Genomic DNA, 19,587 nt, shown 5'->3' with positions numbered 1-19,587 from the left:
TGTTTCAAAAAATATTCTACATTTTTCAAAATTTTCAAAATAGCAGATCTACAAGCTCACAGCGTGTCGCATCGCATCGAGCTTGTAGATCGGCTATTTTCAAATAGCCAATGTATTATGTTTAAAAGGCGAAGGGCTCGCTTCTTTTGGGCTTCTTTTCATAGACCCGGGTTGCTTGTTTCTCTCGCAAAGCCTGGCAACACTATCCATACACCGTCGTACGGAGAAGCACAGACGATCAGCTGATCAAAGCTATGGATCCTTTGAATGAATGAGTTGATCTGAAACACAATGAAAGTAACGCGTTACTTTACCTCACTGCGTCGGTAACGTTACGCTAAAAGTAGTATAAAAGATGATGAGTGATGATGATGATGAAGATGATGGGAGTCAAACAGTGGAGCTGCCGCTCGAGGTGACATTTATTATTACCTTGTTATTACATATAGCCTGAAACATGGCGTCATGGCGCTACTTGTTCCTGTTTTCTGAAAGTTTTACATTTAAACCAGTACATCTACATAAACGTTCACATTTCAAATATAAAGTGCTGAACCCAAAGCCACGGATGTAACAAATGAAAGCGCCGGGGTCTAAGTACCCGTATCTTCCGGTATTGTTCAATAAAAAAGCTTTTTAATCCGATCGCCGGCCATTTTCTTCGAATTTACTCCATATGCTTTCAACTACGCGCCCCTATCGGTTAAGGAGGTGTATTGCACTCTGATACATTATGAGGAAGAAAGAAAATGGCCACGGATCGGATTAAAAATATTTTTTATTGAACAATACGGAAGATTCGGGTACTTAGACCCAGGCGTTTTAACTTGTAACATCCGTGGCCGTGGGGGTCAGCACTTTAGATTTGAAATGTGAACGTTTATGTAGATGCACTGGTTGTAAATGTAACATTCTCAAATAAACAGGAACAAGTAGCGCCATGACGCTTGTGACAGACGAGCCATGGCTAGTTATTACCCTGTTATTATATGGGATACATAATATACAGGTCCTATGGGCACCTCAACGTTAAATTGATTTTTTTTTTTTTTTTACCTAAATGTGAACAAATAGATAAATAATACATGTATGCTTTGGAAAATGGTCTGATTCTGAAATAATGTAAAGCATTGGTTCTCAAAGTGGGGTCCTGGGACCCCCAGGGGTCCTTGGGAGAGGGGGGGGGGGTATCAGGGGGTCCCCAGCAAAATTAGTTAATAAAATGTCACGATAATCTTCACCCCTTTATAAATATTTTAGACTTTGGCTCTTCAAAAATAGCAGATCTACAAGCTCATAGCGCGGCACCGAGTGCCGCGCTATGAGCTTGTAGATCTGCTATTTTTGAGAAATCGTGAAGATGTGTGCAAATCTTTGAATATATATATATTTAAAGCAAACATTTGTAACTCAAATCTTTGCTTCTGGGGGTCCTCCTTGGAACGAAATATTTTGAGATGGGGGTTCCGTGGCCAAATACATATAATTTTGGTAATAATAAAGTTTGAGAACCACTGCTGTAAATAAAGTATGCATGATTTGAACATGCACTGTACATCATTGTCAGATTACAAATTACACACCCCATGAATCCTTGAATTTGTAGATTATTTTTTTCGCGCACTACTAAGCCAATAATTTGATTACCGGCGGAAAGATGCTAATGTATCCAGTCTGAGACACAAAGTAGAGTCTTTGTCATCAAAGTATTGGCTTAGGAATGCGACAAAAACATATGTTGATAATGTAACAGTGAAACAGACTACCGTGAGTACAGGCTACATAGTATTAACATAATGCAATGTGTTTAATCAGTGACCTAAGGAGTGGTGCATATCAGATATAAGTCTTATCTGATCATAAAATAACTGTATGAATTTATAGGCTCATTTATAAGTTGCTACGGCAGTGACGTTGATGTTTTATGTAAGTAATCTTTTCATAACCTCAGAGTACACCAGAGTGATACAGTAGGCTACAGTACAGCAACAAAAAAAACAAAAAAAGATCAACATTTTGTAACTGAACTTGTTGTGAAAACAAGGACCTGTATGGTAAAGTACTAGTCTGGCATGTCTACCACATTCACACAGTTTTAACATAATTCAGCAGTGTTTCAAGTTTCAATTATATTGTACAGTGTGTGGCCCTTCACTCACTCAATTAAGTCAGTATGGCCCTCTGGAACAGAATGTTGGTCTGGTACATGGCAGCAAGCTAAATATACTTAAATGATTTTGATATATAGTCGGATACATTTGCGCGACTGTAAAGACGTGGAGAGGAGGCTTCACATCCGGTTTATATTCTAATCATGATCAGAGCTTCAGAGTCCCAGACTGTATGACCGGAAACATTTGAAAACTGTGGGAGGCAACAGTCTGGCCACGCGAGACTAGTGTACAGTGTACTGGTAGAAGGATGCCAGTGGTGTAAAGCAACTACATGTACTGTACTGTACTTACGTACAATTTTGAGGTATTTTCTACTTTGCTGGAGTTTTTCCAATTGTCAGTACTTTTACTTCTATTCCACCATATCTCAGAGGCAAATATTGTACTTTTACTCCACTACAATTATTTGAAAACTTAAGTTACTAGTTACTTTGCGGATATAAATTATTATTTTATAAAACATACATTAACCACATGCTAATGCTCTTAGTTGCTTGTTTTAGAAGAGAATGCACTTAAGGACTTCTGGTGATTAGTAGTTTTCTTGCCTACCTATGTTGAATGCACTTATTGTAAGTCGCTTTGGATAAAAGCGTCTGCTAAGTGACTGCAATGTAATGTAATGTAATGTAATGTAATGTAATGTAATGTAATGTAATGTAATAGTGAACACAATGCAAATTGAATGTAATCTAACAGTGATTTGTGTTTGTGTCTCTTGTTTGTAGATACTCGTGTGCATACTGAGCTTCCTGCATGCTTCAGACAGAAGGGAAGCCTCTCTGGTCAGTAGGAGGTGGTACTATGCTAGTCAGGATCTCACCTTCCAGGTACTGACCCTAACGTTCATTCATTTTGATCAATTTCAATCGCCTTATCGATCCCACTGTCGATCCTCTTCTATTATTGGCAGTGGTGGAAAAAGTACTCAAATGTTTTACTTAAAGTAAAAGTATCAATACTGCAATATAGAACTGCTCTGTTACAAGTAAAAGTCCGGAATTCAAAATATACTTGAGTAAAAGTACAAAAGTATTGGCATCAAAATGTACTTAAAGTACCAAAAGTCAAAGTACTCATTATGCAGAATATCCCATTTCAAGTTTTCAAATGTATAAAAATCTTTTTTAAATAGCAGATGTAATAATTATGACAGGCCTAGCTGTACCAGGCTGCGTAAACACTGGAGAGTCAGCCTCTATGTACACGATTCTATGTTCTTTTTAATGTATTTTTTTAATGTATTTGTTAGGGGTGGGACGATATGGGTATCTCCTCACGATACGATATCTGTGGCGATATTAGGCCCTCGATAACAATAATATTACGATATTCGATATATTGCGATATCACGATATATTGCATGAAATTTCACCAACGATTTATCACGATAGTCCTTGTATATAGTCGGGAAAAAACGTATCGCAAACTAAAAAAAATAATAAAAATATCGATATATAAAAAGAAATATCGATATTTTTCGGCAGTATATGCATTATTTATCGCGGGAGAAAGTATCGCGATATCGATATATCGTCCCAGCCCTAGTATTTGTTGTGTTGTATGTACTCTATGGAACCCCCTGTGTGTCTGGAATAAAGTTTGAATTGCATTGCACACCTGTGTGTGTGTGTGTGTGTGTGTGTGTGTGTGTGTGTGTGTGTGTGTGTGTGTGTGTGTGTGTGTGTGTGTGTGTGTGTGTGTGTGTGTGTGCGTGCGCGTGCGCGTGCGTGTGTGTGTGTAGAAGAACGTCACCTTCAGGTTCCCGGCCTCGGCGGCGTCGTTGGGTTTCATCGAGGGTCTGAGTGGCAGACCCCGCTGCAGTCTGATCATCAGCCACCTGGACGCGTCCAGTCTGTCCAGAACCCTGCTGCACCAGGTACTGTAGGCCTGCATCCACAGCACATTGAGTACCAGTGGTGTAAAGCAGTGGTTTTCAACCTTTTTCGTACCAAGGACCCCTAAATTAATATACATTTGGCCAGCAGGGACCCCCCCAGAAGCAAAGATTTTAGTTAAAAATACTCGCTTCAGGGGGCAAGAAGGTCAGTTGGCTCTCATGCACTGAAGGAAGCATATATATAAATATATAAATATATATATATTCAAAGATATTCACACATTTTCAAGATTGTTCAAAAATAGCAGATATACAAGTTCATAGCGCGCCACTCGGTGCCGCGCTATGAGCTTGTATATCTGCTATTCTTTAATAGCCAAAAGTGTAAAATAATGCTTTTTAGCTCAAATCTAAAAATGACACAGTTCCAGGTCTTAATGGGTTAAGTAGGCCTACATCTTTCTTTCTTTCTTTTTCCTTTATTTATTCAGGGAAGCCCACTGAGAGCAAGCTCTCTTTTTCAGGGACACCCTGATAACAGCATATAAAACATATAAAATACACACACAATACAATAACAAACATTTGAATCATATTACAATCATCACAGATGCAAATAAACAGTGTTACATGAAACAGGTGCTGCTACTATGAAATGTGTCCTCAAGAAGCACCCTGAATGTCTCTATTGAGACCAATCGCTCCAGTTTCAGAGAGTCCTGAAGTTTGTTCCATTTGTGTGGAGCATAATACATGAATGCAGTTTTCCTTGTTCACTGCTCTTACGAGGACTGGTATATCTAATGTGTGTTTGTGAACGTGTTGAGTGACCAGTAACCTTTGGTTCTAAGAGCGAAGATAGGTATAGTGGAAGCTTACCACACAAGAAGAATACAATGTTGCTCTCTGCGTACTGCGAGAGATTGCCAACCCACTTTATCATATAAAACACAGTGATGGGTGTGATAGTCATCACCAGTGCTAAAACGTAGGGCACTGTGGTAGACTTCTTCAAGAGGCGTGGAGATTGATGCATGTACAGCACATCACCATAGTCAAACACAGACATTATGACAGATTGAATAACAGTTTTTATGCTGGAAAAAGAAAAACAGGATCTGTTTCTGTAGAGGAAACCAATCTGTCCTCTTAGTTTTTTGGTTAGTTTCTCCACATGAATCTTAAATGAGAGCTCTACTCAAGTACTGTACTTAAGTCAAACTTTGAGGTATTTTTACTTTACTGGAGTATCTTCAATTTTTAGTACTTTTACTTCTAGTCCACTACATCTCAGAGGCAAATATTGTACTTTTACTCCACTACAATTATTTGAAAACTTTAGTCACTAGCTACTTTGCAGATATAGATTATTATATTATAAAACATACTTAATCGCATTATTTTATACCTATTTTATACCTATTTATAACCTATTTTACGTGGTCTGCTCTTTTTTCCCTCTACACCTATAGCCTCTTTGCCAAAAATAGCCGATCTACAAGCTCACAACGCCTCGCAGCGCGAGGCGTTGTGTGCTTGTAGATCTGCTATTTTGGGCTAAAGTTCTCCTCAGAAAAGGGATGCTAAGGTTGAAGTGGTTAAGGAAAAAATAAATCATATCACACAAAGATTTGGCGGACCCCCTGTAGTAACTCTGAGGACCCCCTAGGGGTCCTGGACCCCCTGTTGAAGACCCCTGTTCTAGGCTCATAAAGAAGAGCACTGGCCTTTTCTCTGGTGTTTGCGAATCTCACTTGGAAGACTATTCCAAAGTACAATTGACCTATAAAATGCAGCCCTCTTCATGGAATTGGACTTTGGTAGAGGTAAAGTTATCTGTCCATCACACGCTCCACCAGTGGAGTATGTGTGTGAATCTCTGAGCAGCAAGTTATATTATTATAAAAACAGATTCAGGGTCAGGGTATTAATGACTCCATGAAAATATGTAAGTAAACTAGCAGAATGTGTGTGTGTGTGTGTGTGTGTGTGTGTGTGTGTGTGTGTGTGTGTGTGTGTGTGTGTGTGTGTGTGTGTGTGTGTGTGTGTGTGTGTGTGTGTGTGTGTGTGTGTGTGTGTGTGTGTGTGTGTGTGTGTGTGTGTGTGTGTGCGTGTGTGTGTGTGTCTTTTGATTACAGCTTTTAGAGGAAGCCTTCCTAACCAAAGTGCTAAAATATCATCAGCTAGAGCAGACCATCTCTCAGCTAGGCTACAGATGTAAACTTTTGTTTTTTAATCTTTGGTAGTCTATAGGACACGTGTACAAGTTGGTTGTGAGGGGCCTGCAAATGGCCGGCCTCTCCAAAAGCAGGGCTAAACAATTAGCAAGGTACTGCTCGATATCAGCGATTATAGGAAGCCGCTGAATGTGGTGGAGGCGTTGTTCTGCCTTACATGCACTTTGTAACTGGCTGTTTTCCTTTTATCTGACTGCACTGGCAGTGTTTGTGTCCTTTGCACATCTTGTACTTCTGTTTATGTGGACATAAATAAATATTTAAAATGTGTGTGTTGTGTCTCTCTAGGTGGGTGTGTACTTGGGTCCTCGGTTGTCCAGTCTCTCTCTCCCGGGCAGCAGTCTCACAGAGTCCTCTCTGCTGGCCGTGCTGCCCTGCCTCAGCTCCCTGCGCAGGCTGGACCTCACCGGGCTGGACAGCCTCTTCATGTCCGGAGCCTTCCTCTCCAGAGAGGAGCACAGGCAGCAGGTACAGTACTACTACGCACTGGTCATCACCTGTGGCAGGGACGTGCACAGATAGACTCTATGGGTGGTGCTAGAGCGCCTGCCCTTTGCCCTCTTGTCCAGAAGCGCCCTTTTTTTCCTTCAGTTTACAGTATGTAGCCCATTGTGACATCGATCAATTCTGGATTAAAAGCGTCTAATATATTAACAATTCCCCAAAATGTGCGTTGCAATTTTCTTCAATAAATCTCACACTACTAGCAGGGCAGCCGGCGGTTCTGCACGCCACGCAAGGTGCCCTTTTTTTATTTTTACTTGAGCACCTGCCCCTCAAAATGTCTGTGCACGCCACTGACCTGTGGTGTAAAGTAACTAAGTACTTTTACTCAAGTACTCCACTTATAAGTACAATTTTAGGTATTTTCTTTTTACTTTACTGGAGTGATTCCTGTTTTCAATACTTTTACTTCTGCTCCCACTACATCTCAGAGGCAAATATTGTACTTTTTACTCCACTACAATTATTCGAAAACTTTAGTTATACTAGTTACTTTGCAGATATAAATGATTACATTATAAAACACACACAAACCACTTTAGCTCTATTTAGTACATAGGCTGTTTGAAAATAGCAGATCTACAAGCTCACAACGCGTCACGATGCGACGCGTTGTGAGCTTGTAGATCTGCTATTTTCTTCTTTTTTTAGCACTTTTACTTTTGGTACTTTAAGTATATTTTGATGTCAATACTTTTGTACTTTTACTCAACTAACATTTTGAACACAAGCCTTTTACTTGTAACAGAGTATTTCTTATATTGTGGTATTTCTACTTTTACTTCTACTTTTACTGAGTACTTCTTCTTCCTCAACCACTGCTTGTCTGAGTAAATATACTGACTCTCTCCACCACGTGGTGGCGCTGTAGGTGCGTTCGGCTCTGTGCGACCTGGAGGAGTTGGACCTCAGCGACCTCCGCTACCTCTCCGACCTGACCTTCAACCGCCTGACGGGCTGCACGCCGCGCCTCCGCCGCCTCTCGCTGGCCGGCTGCCACGTGGCGTTCGAGTTCGACCCGTACCGGGGCCGCCCGGCGGGCGCCGGCGCCGGCCTGGACTCGTCGGCCCTGCTGTCGCTCAGGAACCTGCGGCACCTGCTGACGCAGCAGAGGTCCACCGTGACGGGCCTGGACCTCAGCCGGACCTCCGTCACCCCCGAGTCCCTGCGCACCGTCGCTCAGGTAAGAGGGGACTTGAACATGTGACGCGCGACGATTTGATTCGATTCTAGCTGTAGAATACAACCCTCGTAGACGTATTTATGATTCTGACGTTTTCAATCTACGAGAGTTGTAGGGTTCACCCCCCCATGGACACAGGGACTTTCTGCACTATACCCCGTAGACACTCCAAACATGTACACATTGAAAATAAAGGTGCTTACCCCCAAGCCCCAAATGTTAACTGTCTCTACGGGGTAGTAGTTTAATGTAATAATCCATATCTTTCAATAAAGAAGTGTTTTAATGCCGTCTGTGGCCGAATCTGTCGGAAGTTCCCAATGGGCGGTAGTGACACCCGGAATTACACTCAATGTAAACAGGAAGTAAACGAGGGTGAAACAATGGCGTTCGGCCACAGACGAACATTTTTTTTTTGCATGATTCAACTAAGAGATCGGCAGTCGAATCAAAAATAGCAGACATACAAGCTTGTAGATCTGCTATTTTTTAATAGCCCAAAGAAATCTAAAATGACAGAGATGCGTTTCCGGATTGAATGGGTTAACATTGTCTGTCTGTCTGTCTGTCTGTCTGTCTGTCTGTCTGTCTGTCTGTCTGTCTGTCTGTCTGTCTGTCTGTCTGTCTGTCTGTCTGTCTGTCTCTCTCTCTGTCTGTGTGTGTCTTTTCGCCTCTCTCTGTCTTTGAGTCGCTGTCTCTGTCTCCCTTGCTCTTGTCTTTCCCATCTGTCTCTCTCTCTCTCTGTCTCTGTGTGTCTTTCTGCCTTTCTGTCTCTCCGTTGCTCTTTCTCTCTTTTTGTCTTTGTCTCTCTGTCTGTCTGCATGGGTTCAAGTTCTCATTTGCTGCACAGACTTAAAGAGTATTGGAATGGGTCAAACTAGCAATTGAATACATGTTCATAAAACCCAGTGGTGTAAAAGGTTGAAATACTTTAGTAAAAGTACCAATAAATGGAAATGGTGCATTTAGCGCTTTTATCCAAAGCGCTTTACATAGATTGTGCATTACATTCACACATTCACACACACATTCACACACACATTCACACACAAACACATTCACACACACATTCACACACAAACACATTCACACACACATTCACACACCGATGGCGGAGGAAACCATGCAAGGCACCAACCTGCTCATCGGGAGCAATTAGAGGTTCAGTGTCTGCGTCTTGCAAAAAAACTAAAATGTCCTCACAAGTGTGTCTCTCTCTCTCTCTCTCTCTCTCTCTCTCTCTCTCTGTGTCTCTCTCTCTCTCTCTCTCTCTCTCTCTCTCTGTGTCTCTCTCTCTCTCTCTCTCTCTCTCTCTCTCTCAGGTGCAGGGCTTGGTTCTGGAGGAGCTGTGTCTGCGTGGATGTAAAGAGCTCACAGACTACTCGGTGGAGGTTCTGGTGAAGCACCAGCCGGCCCTGCAGAGCCTGGACCTCAGTGGTTGTACGGAGCTGACCAGCAGATCTCTGCTGGCCGTCGCTCGCTCTCTGAAGGGACTCAAACGTCTCAACATGGCCCGAGACTGGAGGCTCACTGAAAAAGGTCTGCTGGTTTTGTTAACCCATTAACACATTGGGTGCCAGAATTTTATAATAACAGAATATACGTTCGGTGCCGGGAATCTCACCGTTAAGCTCCATTGTGCCGTTTAAAGATGTAGACTCCATGACGAGCGATCCATGGGAAAAAAAAGCATGCCTCCATTTTGCCCGATGGTCCTGGCTAACGGCTGGGTCACAATGGCACAGCGATCGTGCACACAAAATGAGTTGTTTTTCCCAGCGTAAAACGTTTCGGAGTTATAGGGGTTATAGAGAAGGAAATAGAACGGAAGCGGATGGGGAGCCATGTTTTTGACACGGTGATCCATCTGGCCCTTCCTTCTCAGAATCGCCTAGGGTGATCCCAGAGCTGCTCTAGCCCCTCCCGCATGGAAAGAAACGAAATAAACAAAACGATTGAAAAAAACGTATATATAAGTTTTTTAGGAAATTTGGCACTCCACGGGTGTATTTGCAAAACCGTATTAATACGGTTTTGGCACTCAATGTGTTAAGACCGGGAACGGGATTTCTTTAGGCTATTTTAGAAAAATCATGAACATTTGTGCAAATCTTTGAATGTATATTTTTTGAAGTGAACATTTGTAACTCAAATCTTTGCTTCTGGGGGGATTCTACAAATGTCTTCTAAATCCTAACAGTTTTTTGAAAAAACGTATGTTGCTATAATATCAGTGGTTCTCAAAACTCTTTCATGTCAAGGACCCCCAAAATGATATGTATTTGGAAGTTTGTTGTTAAAAAAAATTGTTCCAGGGACTCCCCAGAAGCAAAGATTGTTGTAAAAAACGGTCTCGAGGGACTGCGGTGCCCGGCGTCGAGTCAGATAGGCGGTTGTCCAGAACCTGCGATCCGACAGAAATGTCCATATATATACATATATATACATATAATGGAGATCCAGTTCTGACCGACGGTTGTGTGCGTGACGACTGACTCAATAGAATTTAGGCATATATGGAGATCCGGTGTTCCAGAATCTCGGATCCGACCGATATGCATCTACTGATGACATCGGTTATCTCCATATATGGGCATAAAAGGGACACAGACTGACAGACTGGTACTCTGACAATGGCTATTGCATAACCGAGTGGGGCATGCAATCCCTACATGTCCAGGGGGGGAATCACAGGTCGAGACGTTGGTGTTGCCCTTTCACACATGTAGCGCGCAATGGGAGAATTTCCGTTTCGGAAACGTTCTCACATAATTGTAAAGTTTGACTAGGCGATGGGTAATGGTAGGCAATAGCTGTATCATTCATTCTCAGGACTGTGTGTGTGTGTGTGTGTGTGTGTGTGTGTGTGTGTGTGTGTGTGTGTGTGTGTGTGTGTGTGTGTGTGTGTGTGTGTGTGTGTGTGTGTCTTTCATTCTCAGGACTGTCTGAGCTGGCGTGTGTGTCGTCCCTGAAGAGCCTGGACGTGTCAGAGTGTCTCCACATCAGCGGCACAGAGCTGGTGAAAGGCCTGACGCTGCAGCCCCTCCCCCACAGAGCACAGCTGCACAGCATCAGCTTCAAAAGCTGCACCTATATCAGGGTCTGTGTGTGTGTGTGTGTGTGTGTGTGTGTGTGTGTGTGTGTGTGTGTGTGTGTGTGTGCGTGTGCGTGTGCGTGTGTGTGCGTGTGCGTGTGTGCGCGTGTGTGCGTGCGTGCGTACGTACGTGCTTAAAAGTATCAATACCGCAATGTAGAAATATCTATAGAAATAATCCCCCCCCAACCTGAAGTAAAGATATTCAATCTACAAGCTCAAATTTGCCTCTCTCTCTCTCTATTTTCCAGGATGCAGTGGTGGTGTCTCTCGCCCAGCTTGTCGGCCCCTCTCTGCGCGAGCTGGACCTGAGCTCCTGCGTCTATCTGACCGACCTGTCTGTGCACGCCATCGCCACCTACCTGCCAGGCTTGGTGGTGCTGCGCCTGGGCTGGTGCGCAGAGCTCACAGACTGGGGTCTGCTGGGCATGACGGAGCCCCCGAAGACCTGCGAGCCCCCCCAGCACACGGTGAGGACGACAACAAGCGGGTGAAACGTTCCATCCTGCTCCGGCAGGGATTCTGATCACTCCCCTGCAATACTTTTCTATTCATATTGCAGCCTATCAGTTTGGACGATGTATTGGTGATTATTTGACTTGACTAATGGCAATTTATGCATCCGATGTGTCCTGAATTTTATCCACTTTAAAGCTGGTGTTCCATTCAGTGTTGATTTTGTTGACTAAAATGATGACGAAAAATGTTCATCAATAGAGCGTCGCAGTTCCGCCACTTCCTGGTGCCGGAAGTAAATACTCGATGCATTTTTCCCATTGACTTTTCCAAAAATATTTATATCAATCAATTTAAGCCTAGAATCAAGCTATCCAGGATCCTGGTGAATCATGACCATAAAGCCATTTTTTTCTGTGATTTTTTATTTATTTTATATTTAATGATATGATATACTATATTTAATAAATACCCTTTGTTTTGCCGTTTTCAAAAAAGTTTTTTCACAGAATCAAACGTTTTATGGTCATGATTCACCAGGATCCTGGATAGCTTGATTCTAGGCTTAAATTACCACCAGGAAGTGGGCGGGAACTGCGACGCTCTATTACCTTTTTGTCAGCTATGATGACTAAAACTCATTACAAAAAAAAAGACTAAATATATTGACAATTTCGTCAACAAATAAAAACTAGAAAAATGTTAGTGAGGGACTAGTGGAGAAGAGATTCAGTAGAACTACAAGACAAGTCATTTTATGTTTGGTTGCGCTCGGGTGTCGCGCTCTGAAAATAGCCGATCTACAAGCTCACAACGCGTCGCGCTGCGACGCGTTGTGAGCTTGTAGATCTGCTATTTTCAGCATGCAACCAAGTGTAAAATCAGCCATTACGACGCCATCAAGGCACCGCCAACATACATTTTAGTCGACTAAATCAACTGTAGATTTAGTCGACTATAAACTTGATATTTAGTCGACAAAAAACAGACACAAACTAGAACATTTCAGATGACTAAAATATGACTAAAACAAAATCAACATTTGCTGTCAAAATCAACACTGGTTCCATTCAACTTCGACAATAACTTTTTATCGTCGTAAAAATTTAAATAATGACCGGTCAAACTGTCAAACTGGTCGGGCTCGGGTCTTATTAACACATTGCGTGCCAATCGCGTAGATCTACGCGAACCTAAATAATTGCGCAGCGTGCCAGTCGCGTAGTTCTACGCAAAGTGGTCTTTTTTTTCTCGCAGGTTCACATTTCATTGTAGGCCTCCCTCGCAGTGACACATTTCATTGTAGGCCTCCCTCGCAGTGACACATTTCATTGTAGGCCTCCCTCGCAGTGACACATTTCATTGTAGGCCTCCCTCGCAGTGACACATTTCATTGTAGGCCTCCCTGGCAGTGACACATTTCATTGTAGGCCTCCCTCACAGTGACACATTTCATTGTAGGCCTCCCTCACAGTGACACATTTCATTGTAGGCCTCCCTCGCAGTGACACATTTCATTGTAGGCCTCCCTCACAGTGACACATTTCATTGTAGGCCTCCCTCGCAGTGACACATTTCATTGTAGGCCTCCCTCGCAGTGACACATTTCATTGTAGGCCTCCCTCGCAGTGACACATTTCATTGTAGGCCTCCCTCGCAGTGACACATTTCATTGTAGGCCTCCCTCGCAGTGACACATTTCATTGTAGGCCTCCCTCGCAGTGACACATTTCATTGTAGGCCTCCCTCGCAGTGACACATTTCATTGTAGGCCTCCCTCGCAGTGACACATTTCATTGTAGGCCTCCCTCGCAGTGACACATTTCATTGTAGCACACCCGTAAAAAATGGAAATATCCGTATCCGGAGATTTTCGTTCCCACCCGCCCTCGCTCTAAATCTTCCCCTAAACCGGCCATTATCTCGGAGTTGTTTTTCTCCTCGCTGAACGCTGTTTAGCATAAACCGCGACTACTGCAAAATGGAATGTCTTCTCTGGGCCACTAACACAGCTACCCTGTGTGTCTACAAACAGTTTAACGCGCGATCATAAGGTATTTAGCGAGGTCTGTGGCGACTTCTGGTCAATCGACACGGTCACGACTTTTTTCTGTTCTGGCCCCACAGTGGTGGAATGAACTTCCCACTGAAGTCAGGACAGCAGAGTCACTGCCCATCTTTCGCCGCAGGCTGAAAACCCACCTCTTCAGGAAACACTACCCTTCCTCTTTGTCTGGCTTACTTGTTGTCAACTAGTTGTAGGAACTCTTGTTTTATTGTTGTATTGTTTATTGGATCTTGTTTAGTCGATACACTTTTTGTATTAGCTCGTGCTCATTTGATTTTGCTATTTTGTCTCATCTGTTTAAGAAAGTAGGTAGCTGATATATTGCACTTTTACCTTGGCGCTAGGTATACTCTTGGTTGCTTGTTTTTGCAGGAAATGCACTTAAGACTTCTGGTGATTAGTAGTTTTCGTTCCCTACCTATGTTGAATGCACTTATTGAAGTCGCTTTGGATAAAAGCGTCTGCTAAATGACTGTAATGTAATGCAAAAAAAACAACAATAAATCGCTGGCACTGGTGAGTACATTATGAATGAATAATGACTTTTATCATAAGGTCACATACTGTCATTTCTCTCCACTGTCTGGCGGTGTGTACAGGAGGAAAAGGGACCCAGCTTCACGCGGACCTTTGGGAACATGGGGTTCTTCCGGCCTCCCCGCCTGCCGTTCCAGGACCGACCCAGACTGGTGACGGAGCAGGACCTGGGCCTGTTCAGACAGCAGGAGCAGGTGACCTGGAAAAAAAAGCCTTTTACTAATTCATTCATGGATTTACTGACTCTAAACCCGTTAAGACCGGGAACGCAACTGTGTGTCGTTTTTAGATTTCTTTGGGCTATTCAAAAAATAGCAGATATACAAGCTCATCTTTGAGCTTGTAGATCTGCTTTTTTTTAAAAATCGTGAAAATTTGTGCAAATCATTGAATATATATATATATATATTTTTTTTACAGCGAACATTTTTAACTAAAATATTTGCTTCTGGGGGGGTCCCTGGAACAACATATTTTGTAGTCAGCAGAACCAGCTAACTCCACCCCCCCCCCCTCCCCTTTGGTGGAGTTAGCTGGTTTAGCAGAAAGTTTGAGTATTAAATGGAGTTAGCTGCTTTTGTTCAGAAGTGCGTTTTAATACTTTTCATTCATTTTTAATTTGTTTTACCAACACACAGACGTAAAGGGTGTTCAATAGCACTGATTTATGGAAAAAAAATGCAAAAGCGGAAACATTTAGTTAGCTGGTTTCTGCCGGACAGCAACGATATATATTCAAAGAATGTTTCAAAAAATAGCAGATCTACAAGCTCATAGCGCGGCACTCGGTGCCGTGCTATGAGCTTGTAGATCTGCTATTTTTTGAATAGCCAAAGAAATAAAAAAATGACACACAGATGCGTTGGGTTCTCTTAATAATAGAATAATTTAATGTATAATTTAAATCGTGTAACGTTGCTTCCTCACAGGCCTCCATGCTGGCTCTGTCCAGGCTGCAGGAACTGGACCTGTCTGCCTGCTCCAAGCTCACCGACAGCTCCATCCGGCAGGTGAGAGGGAACCACGCACCCTATAGATGCACTCTCTTTTCAGGGTGTTTCGCCTCGGATTTGGTGCTTTTTACCCCCTTTTTCTCCCCAATTTAAATAGTCGTTTTGCCTATTGATTCCTCCCCACACACATTTCTGTGTGTCGTCACTGCTGTTGTATCCTATTCAGCGAAGAGGTTTGGTGTACGGTGAAAAAAGGGCAGCCCAAGTACCGAGGTAGTGAGAGTTTAAGTCGTTGAATGTCTGAAAACACACTTTTTTTTCTTTTGTTATTTAATATTTGTATTAGGGAACATTATAAGTACATAGTTACAGTACAGTAGTTATGTACATTTGTAAGAAAATACATTAGGCCTTTTTTTCCCTTTATCTTTGTATACATGGAGAAATGGTAATAATAATAAAACGTTTGATTAATAATAATAAAAAAAAAGAAAAGAAGAAAGAAACGACAGTAGACTGAGCGACAATAGCAAACACACATTTAACATTCAATTCAGTTAAATTTTATTGAAGTGTCAAATCACAACAAGTTGTCTCAAGACACTTTAAATGTAGAGCAGAGACCCGACAGTCCCATCCTGAACAAGCAATTTTGCGACAGTGGCAACGAAAAACTCCCACTTAACTGGAAGAAACGTCAGGCAGACCCTAGGCTCTAGGGTGGCGGCCTTCTGCCTCGACCGTGTTGGGGTCAAGAGGAGAGAGAGGGAGAGACAGAGGAGAGACAGAGAGAGATACAAGTAGTAACAATAACAATAGTAGCAAATATAATAGTGTAAGATAGTATATGATAATATAATATAGTACGGTACAACAATAATATGTATGCAGTGTATAATGGTTGCTAACGCAGCGGAAGGAGGCGCAAGGCGCGCCTCCTTCCCCGGCTAAGGGGTCCTTGGCCTGAAAAAACGTTGAAGACCCCTGTTCTAAACTATAATGACCTTGCTCCCCCATGCTAGGTGCTGCGTTTCCCAGAGCTCCAGCGTGTGTCTCTGTCTCTGCTGCCTGAGGTCAGTGACGTGGGCCTGGCGTCCGTGGCGTCCCACTGCCCGTGTCTGACCAGCCTGACGCTCAGTCACTGCTCTGGGATCAGCGACCACGGCGTGGCCAAGGCCGCTCCACTGCTACACCGACTGCAGCATCTCAACCTGTCCTGTTGTAATGTCACCGATAGGTGAGTTATACACACGCACGCACACACGCACGCACACACACACACACACACACACGCACGCACACGCACACACACACACACACACACACACACACACACACACACACACACACACACACACACACACACACACACACACACACACACACACACACACACACACACACACACACACAGGCTGAAGTGGTGTATCCTAGCGTTAACCGTTAACTGAAACTTTTCTGGAAGAAATAGACACAGATAGGAAACTTAAGATCGACGGATTCGGCGAACCAACCAATCCGTTTGGATCGAGACGCTGTGATCACGGACAAGTCGACGGGCGGGGGTGTGTGCCTATATATAAATGAGCGGTGGTGTAAAAACGTGATTATAAGAGAGAGGATCTGTACAGCTGAGCTGGAGCTGCTCTCCGTCTCACTACACGCCCTCAGTATCTGCCACGCGAATTCCCCCAGCTGTTTGTCAGATACTCTGCGAGACTTCTATCAGTATGTTACGTGCCTGACCAGGTATGAAAATATACTGGACTTGTGTTATGGCAACATTAAGAACGCTTATAAGTCCATCTCGCTCCACCCCTTGGGATTGTCTGATCACAACGGTGTGCATCTCATCTCTGTTTATCGCACCGTGCTGAAAAGGGAGAAGGTACAGACCATCCGGGTAAAGGACTGGAGGAATGATGACGCCTGTCTGTCTCTACAGGGTTGTCTGGACTGCACTGATTGGCACATGTTTAAAGAGTCGTGTAATGACATTAATGAACTCACTGATGTTATTTGTAGCTGGATATCTTATTGTGAGAACACAGTGATCCCTGTCAAAACTGTTAAGATGTATCCTAACAGCAAGCCATGGGTATCTAAGTCACTTAAAGGGCTATTGCAAAAAAAGGAAAGGGCATTTAAAGAAGGGAACCTTATAGAAATGCACGATATAGAGAAAGAGATAAAACGAGAAATTAGGGCTGGAAGAATGAGGTATAAAGACAAAATAGAAAATCAGCTCAGGATGAATAATCTGGGTTCTGCCTGGAGTAGTATGAAAACTATTGTAGGACTTAAAGAAGAGGGTAGGACTAACATACAGTTTAGTGGCTATAATTCAGATCTGCAGCTAGCAGAGGAATTTAATCAGTTCTATACCAGATTTGATGTGCATGATTTCAAAGGGCAACATTCTGAGCTTAGGAAGGGGTTGGTGAAATCTAGAGTTCATGACCTCTCCTTTGATGAACATAGTGTGACCACGTGCTTTAAAAGGTGTAAACCTAAGAAAAGTCCAGGCCCAGACAATATAGGTGGCCGTCTGCTTACTGTCTGTGCAGAACAGCTAGGCCCTATTTTCTATTTTATTTTTCAGCTGTCTCTTACTCAGCAGAGGGTACCAGCTTTATGGAAGCGATCCATTGTGGTGCCGGTTGCCAAGCTCTCAATGACTTCAGGCCTGTGGCCTTAACCTCTTTGGTTATGAAGTCATTTGAGAGGCTTGTTAAGGATGAGCTCTTGGCAAAAACTGAGTGTTGCCTAGACCCCTTGCAATTTGCTTACAGAGCTAAGAGAGGAGTGTCCGATGCTACCATCACCTTATTGAACCTTCTATTTTCACACCTGGAATTTAGCAAGACACATGCTAGGGTGCTTTTTGTTGACTTCTCGTCAGCCTTTAACACCATTCAGCCACATATACTAGTTGAAAAATGAGTTAACAACTTTGGCTTAGATTCAGGTATTATTGGTTGGGTTCTTGATTTTCTCACAAATAGAACCCAGAGGGTACGGGTGAATGGTAAATTGTCTGGAGAACTAACATCATCCACCGGCTCACCCCAAGGTTGTGTTCTTTCCCCACTCAGAGGCGAAAAAGAATGACGCTTCACCGGCGCGTTTCAATGTTGTAGCGCTCCTTCAGCAGCCCTGCTTCTACATTTCGGCGTTCTTCGACGTTTTTTTTCTTTTTCTCACGCCGGTTGGTGCCCCCCCCCCCAAGGTTGGTGCCCTGTGCTTCAGCACCTCAAGCCCGTTGGATAAGCCACCACTGGTTGTGAGGGGGGCTAGCAAGATTGTGGGGGTACAATTTAGCTGTCTGAGTCATATATATGACCAGCAGGTGCTTAAGAAAGCATCTTCTATTAGGGCAGACAGCTCTCACCCCCTAAATTCTGAATATGAATTATTGCCTTCCGGCCAAAGGTTGAAGACCCCTGTAGCTAAAAACAATAGGTACAAATTCTCATTTGTACCTACTTCCATTCGTGCCATCAATAATAGCAGCAGGAGGAGGTAGCTATGAGTAGCTATTATTATCTGGATCTTGTGATTATGTCTGTCTATGTGGGTCTTGTATATGTATGTTTACTGTATGTTGGAGTTTCTTACTATCTGCTGTAACACAAATTGCCCAGTTTGGGATGTAATAAACTTCAACTTGATGTATGTTTTGTAATAAAAATCTAAATCTACAAAGTAACTAGTAACTAAAGTTGTCAAATAATTGCCCCTGAGATGTAGTGGAGTAGAAGTAAAAGTATTGAAAATTGGAAATACTCCGGTAAAGTAAAGAATACCTCAAAATTGTACTTAAGCACAGTACTTGAGTAAATGTACTTAGTTACTTTACACCACGGGTCCCGATACGAATACACAAATAAAGCGTTGCTTTCCCCTCAGGTCTCTGTCTCTCCTGTCTCAACACTGCAAGCGGCTCAAAACCCTGGACGTGTCCATGTGTAAAGACGTCTCCATGGCGGCGGTGGACCTCCTCCAATCACAGCTGCCCTTCCTGGAGAACGTCCACTGCCGCTTCGTGGGCGGGGCCGACCCCACTTTCACACTGTGATCCGATTGGACGCCGGATTATCGTCTGTTTGTGTGAAACGTCTTTAGAAGCAGGCAACCTTTGTTTTTGCACCGTTTGCACATCGTACTGAAAGTACACGCTGTTGTAAGTACTCTGTGTGCTATAGAAGTACGCAGTACTGCTGCTGTATGTAGCCACAATCTTCAACAGGGGGTCCGGGACCCCTAGGAGGTCCTCAGAGCTACTACAGGGGGTCTACCAAATCGTTGTGTGATGATAGGATTTTGTTTTTGGGGCGGTGTAGCCGCCCCCTATAAGTGAGTTTTGCACACCGACCAAAAAATGTGTGTACCCCCTAACCCTTCCATTGTTAATGCAAATCGATACTTTTTTCATATCAGCCAATCACATTACAGCTAGTGTCATCACCACTAACTGTAATGTGATTGGCTGACTTTGCAAATTCAGGACTGTGATTGGCTAGCGAAACACATGACACATG

The 19,587-nt window shown here is 43.2% G+C and overlaps 1 protein-coding gene across 1 annotated transcript; it reads left to right on the top strand.

Annotated features, from left to right (window-relative positions):
* Positions 1-269: 269 nt before the first annotated feature.
* On the top strand, positions 270-19,275 carry LOC311047105 (uncharacterized protein). The gene is made up of 12 exons (XM_084059696.1): positions 270-415; positions 2,903-3,004; positions 3,919-4,053; positions 6,540-6,719; positions 7,627-7,938; positions 9,261-9,477; positions 10,878-11,038; positions 11,284-11,502; positions 14,156-14,287; positions 15,023-15,103; positions 16,069-16,283; positions 18,956-19,275. The coding sequence occupies exons 1-12, from the start codon at positions 356-358 to the stop codon at positions 19,122-19,124; spliced, it is 1,983 nt and encodes a 660-aa protein (XP_083915822.1). The 5' UTR covers positions 270-355; the 3' UTR covers positions 19,125-19,275.
* Positions 19,276-19,587: the final 312 nt, after the last annotated feature.

The sequence above is a fragment of the Gymnoscopelus microlampas genome, assembly GCF_963454915.1.
Source record: "Gymnoscopelus microlampas genome assembly, chromosome: 6".
Taxonomy (NCBI): domain Eukaryota; kingdom Metazoa; phylum Chordata; class Actinopteri; order Myctophiformes; family Myctophidae; genus Gymnoscopelus; species Gymnoscopelus microlampas.
The sequence above is the reverse complement of the archived record's forward strand: the minus strand, read 5'-3'. Positions and strand labels throughout refer to the sequence as shown.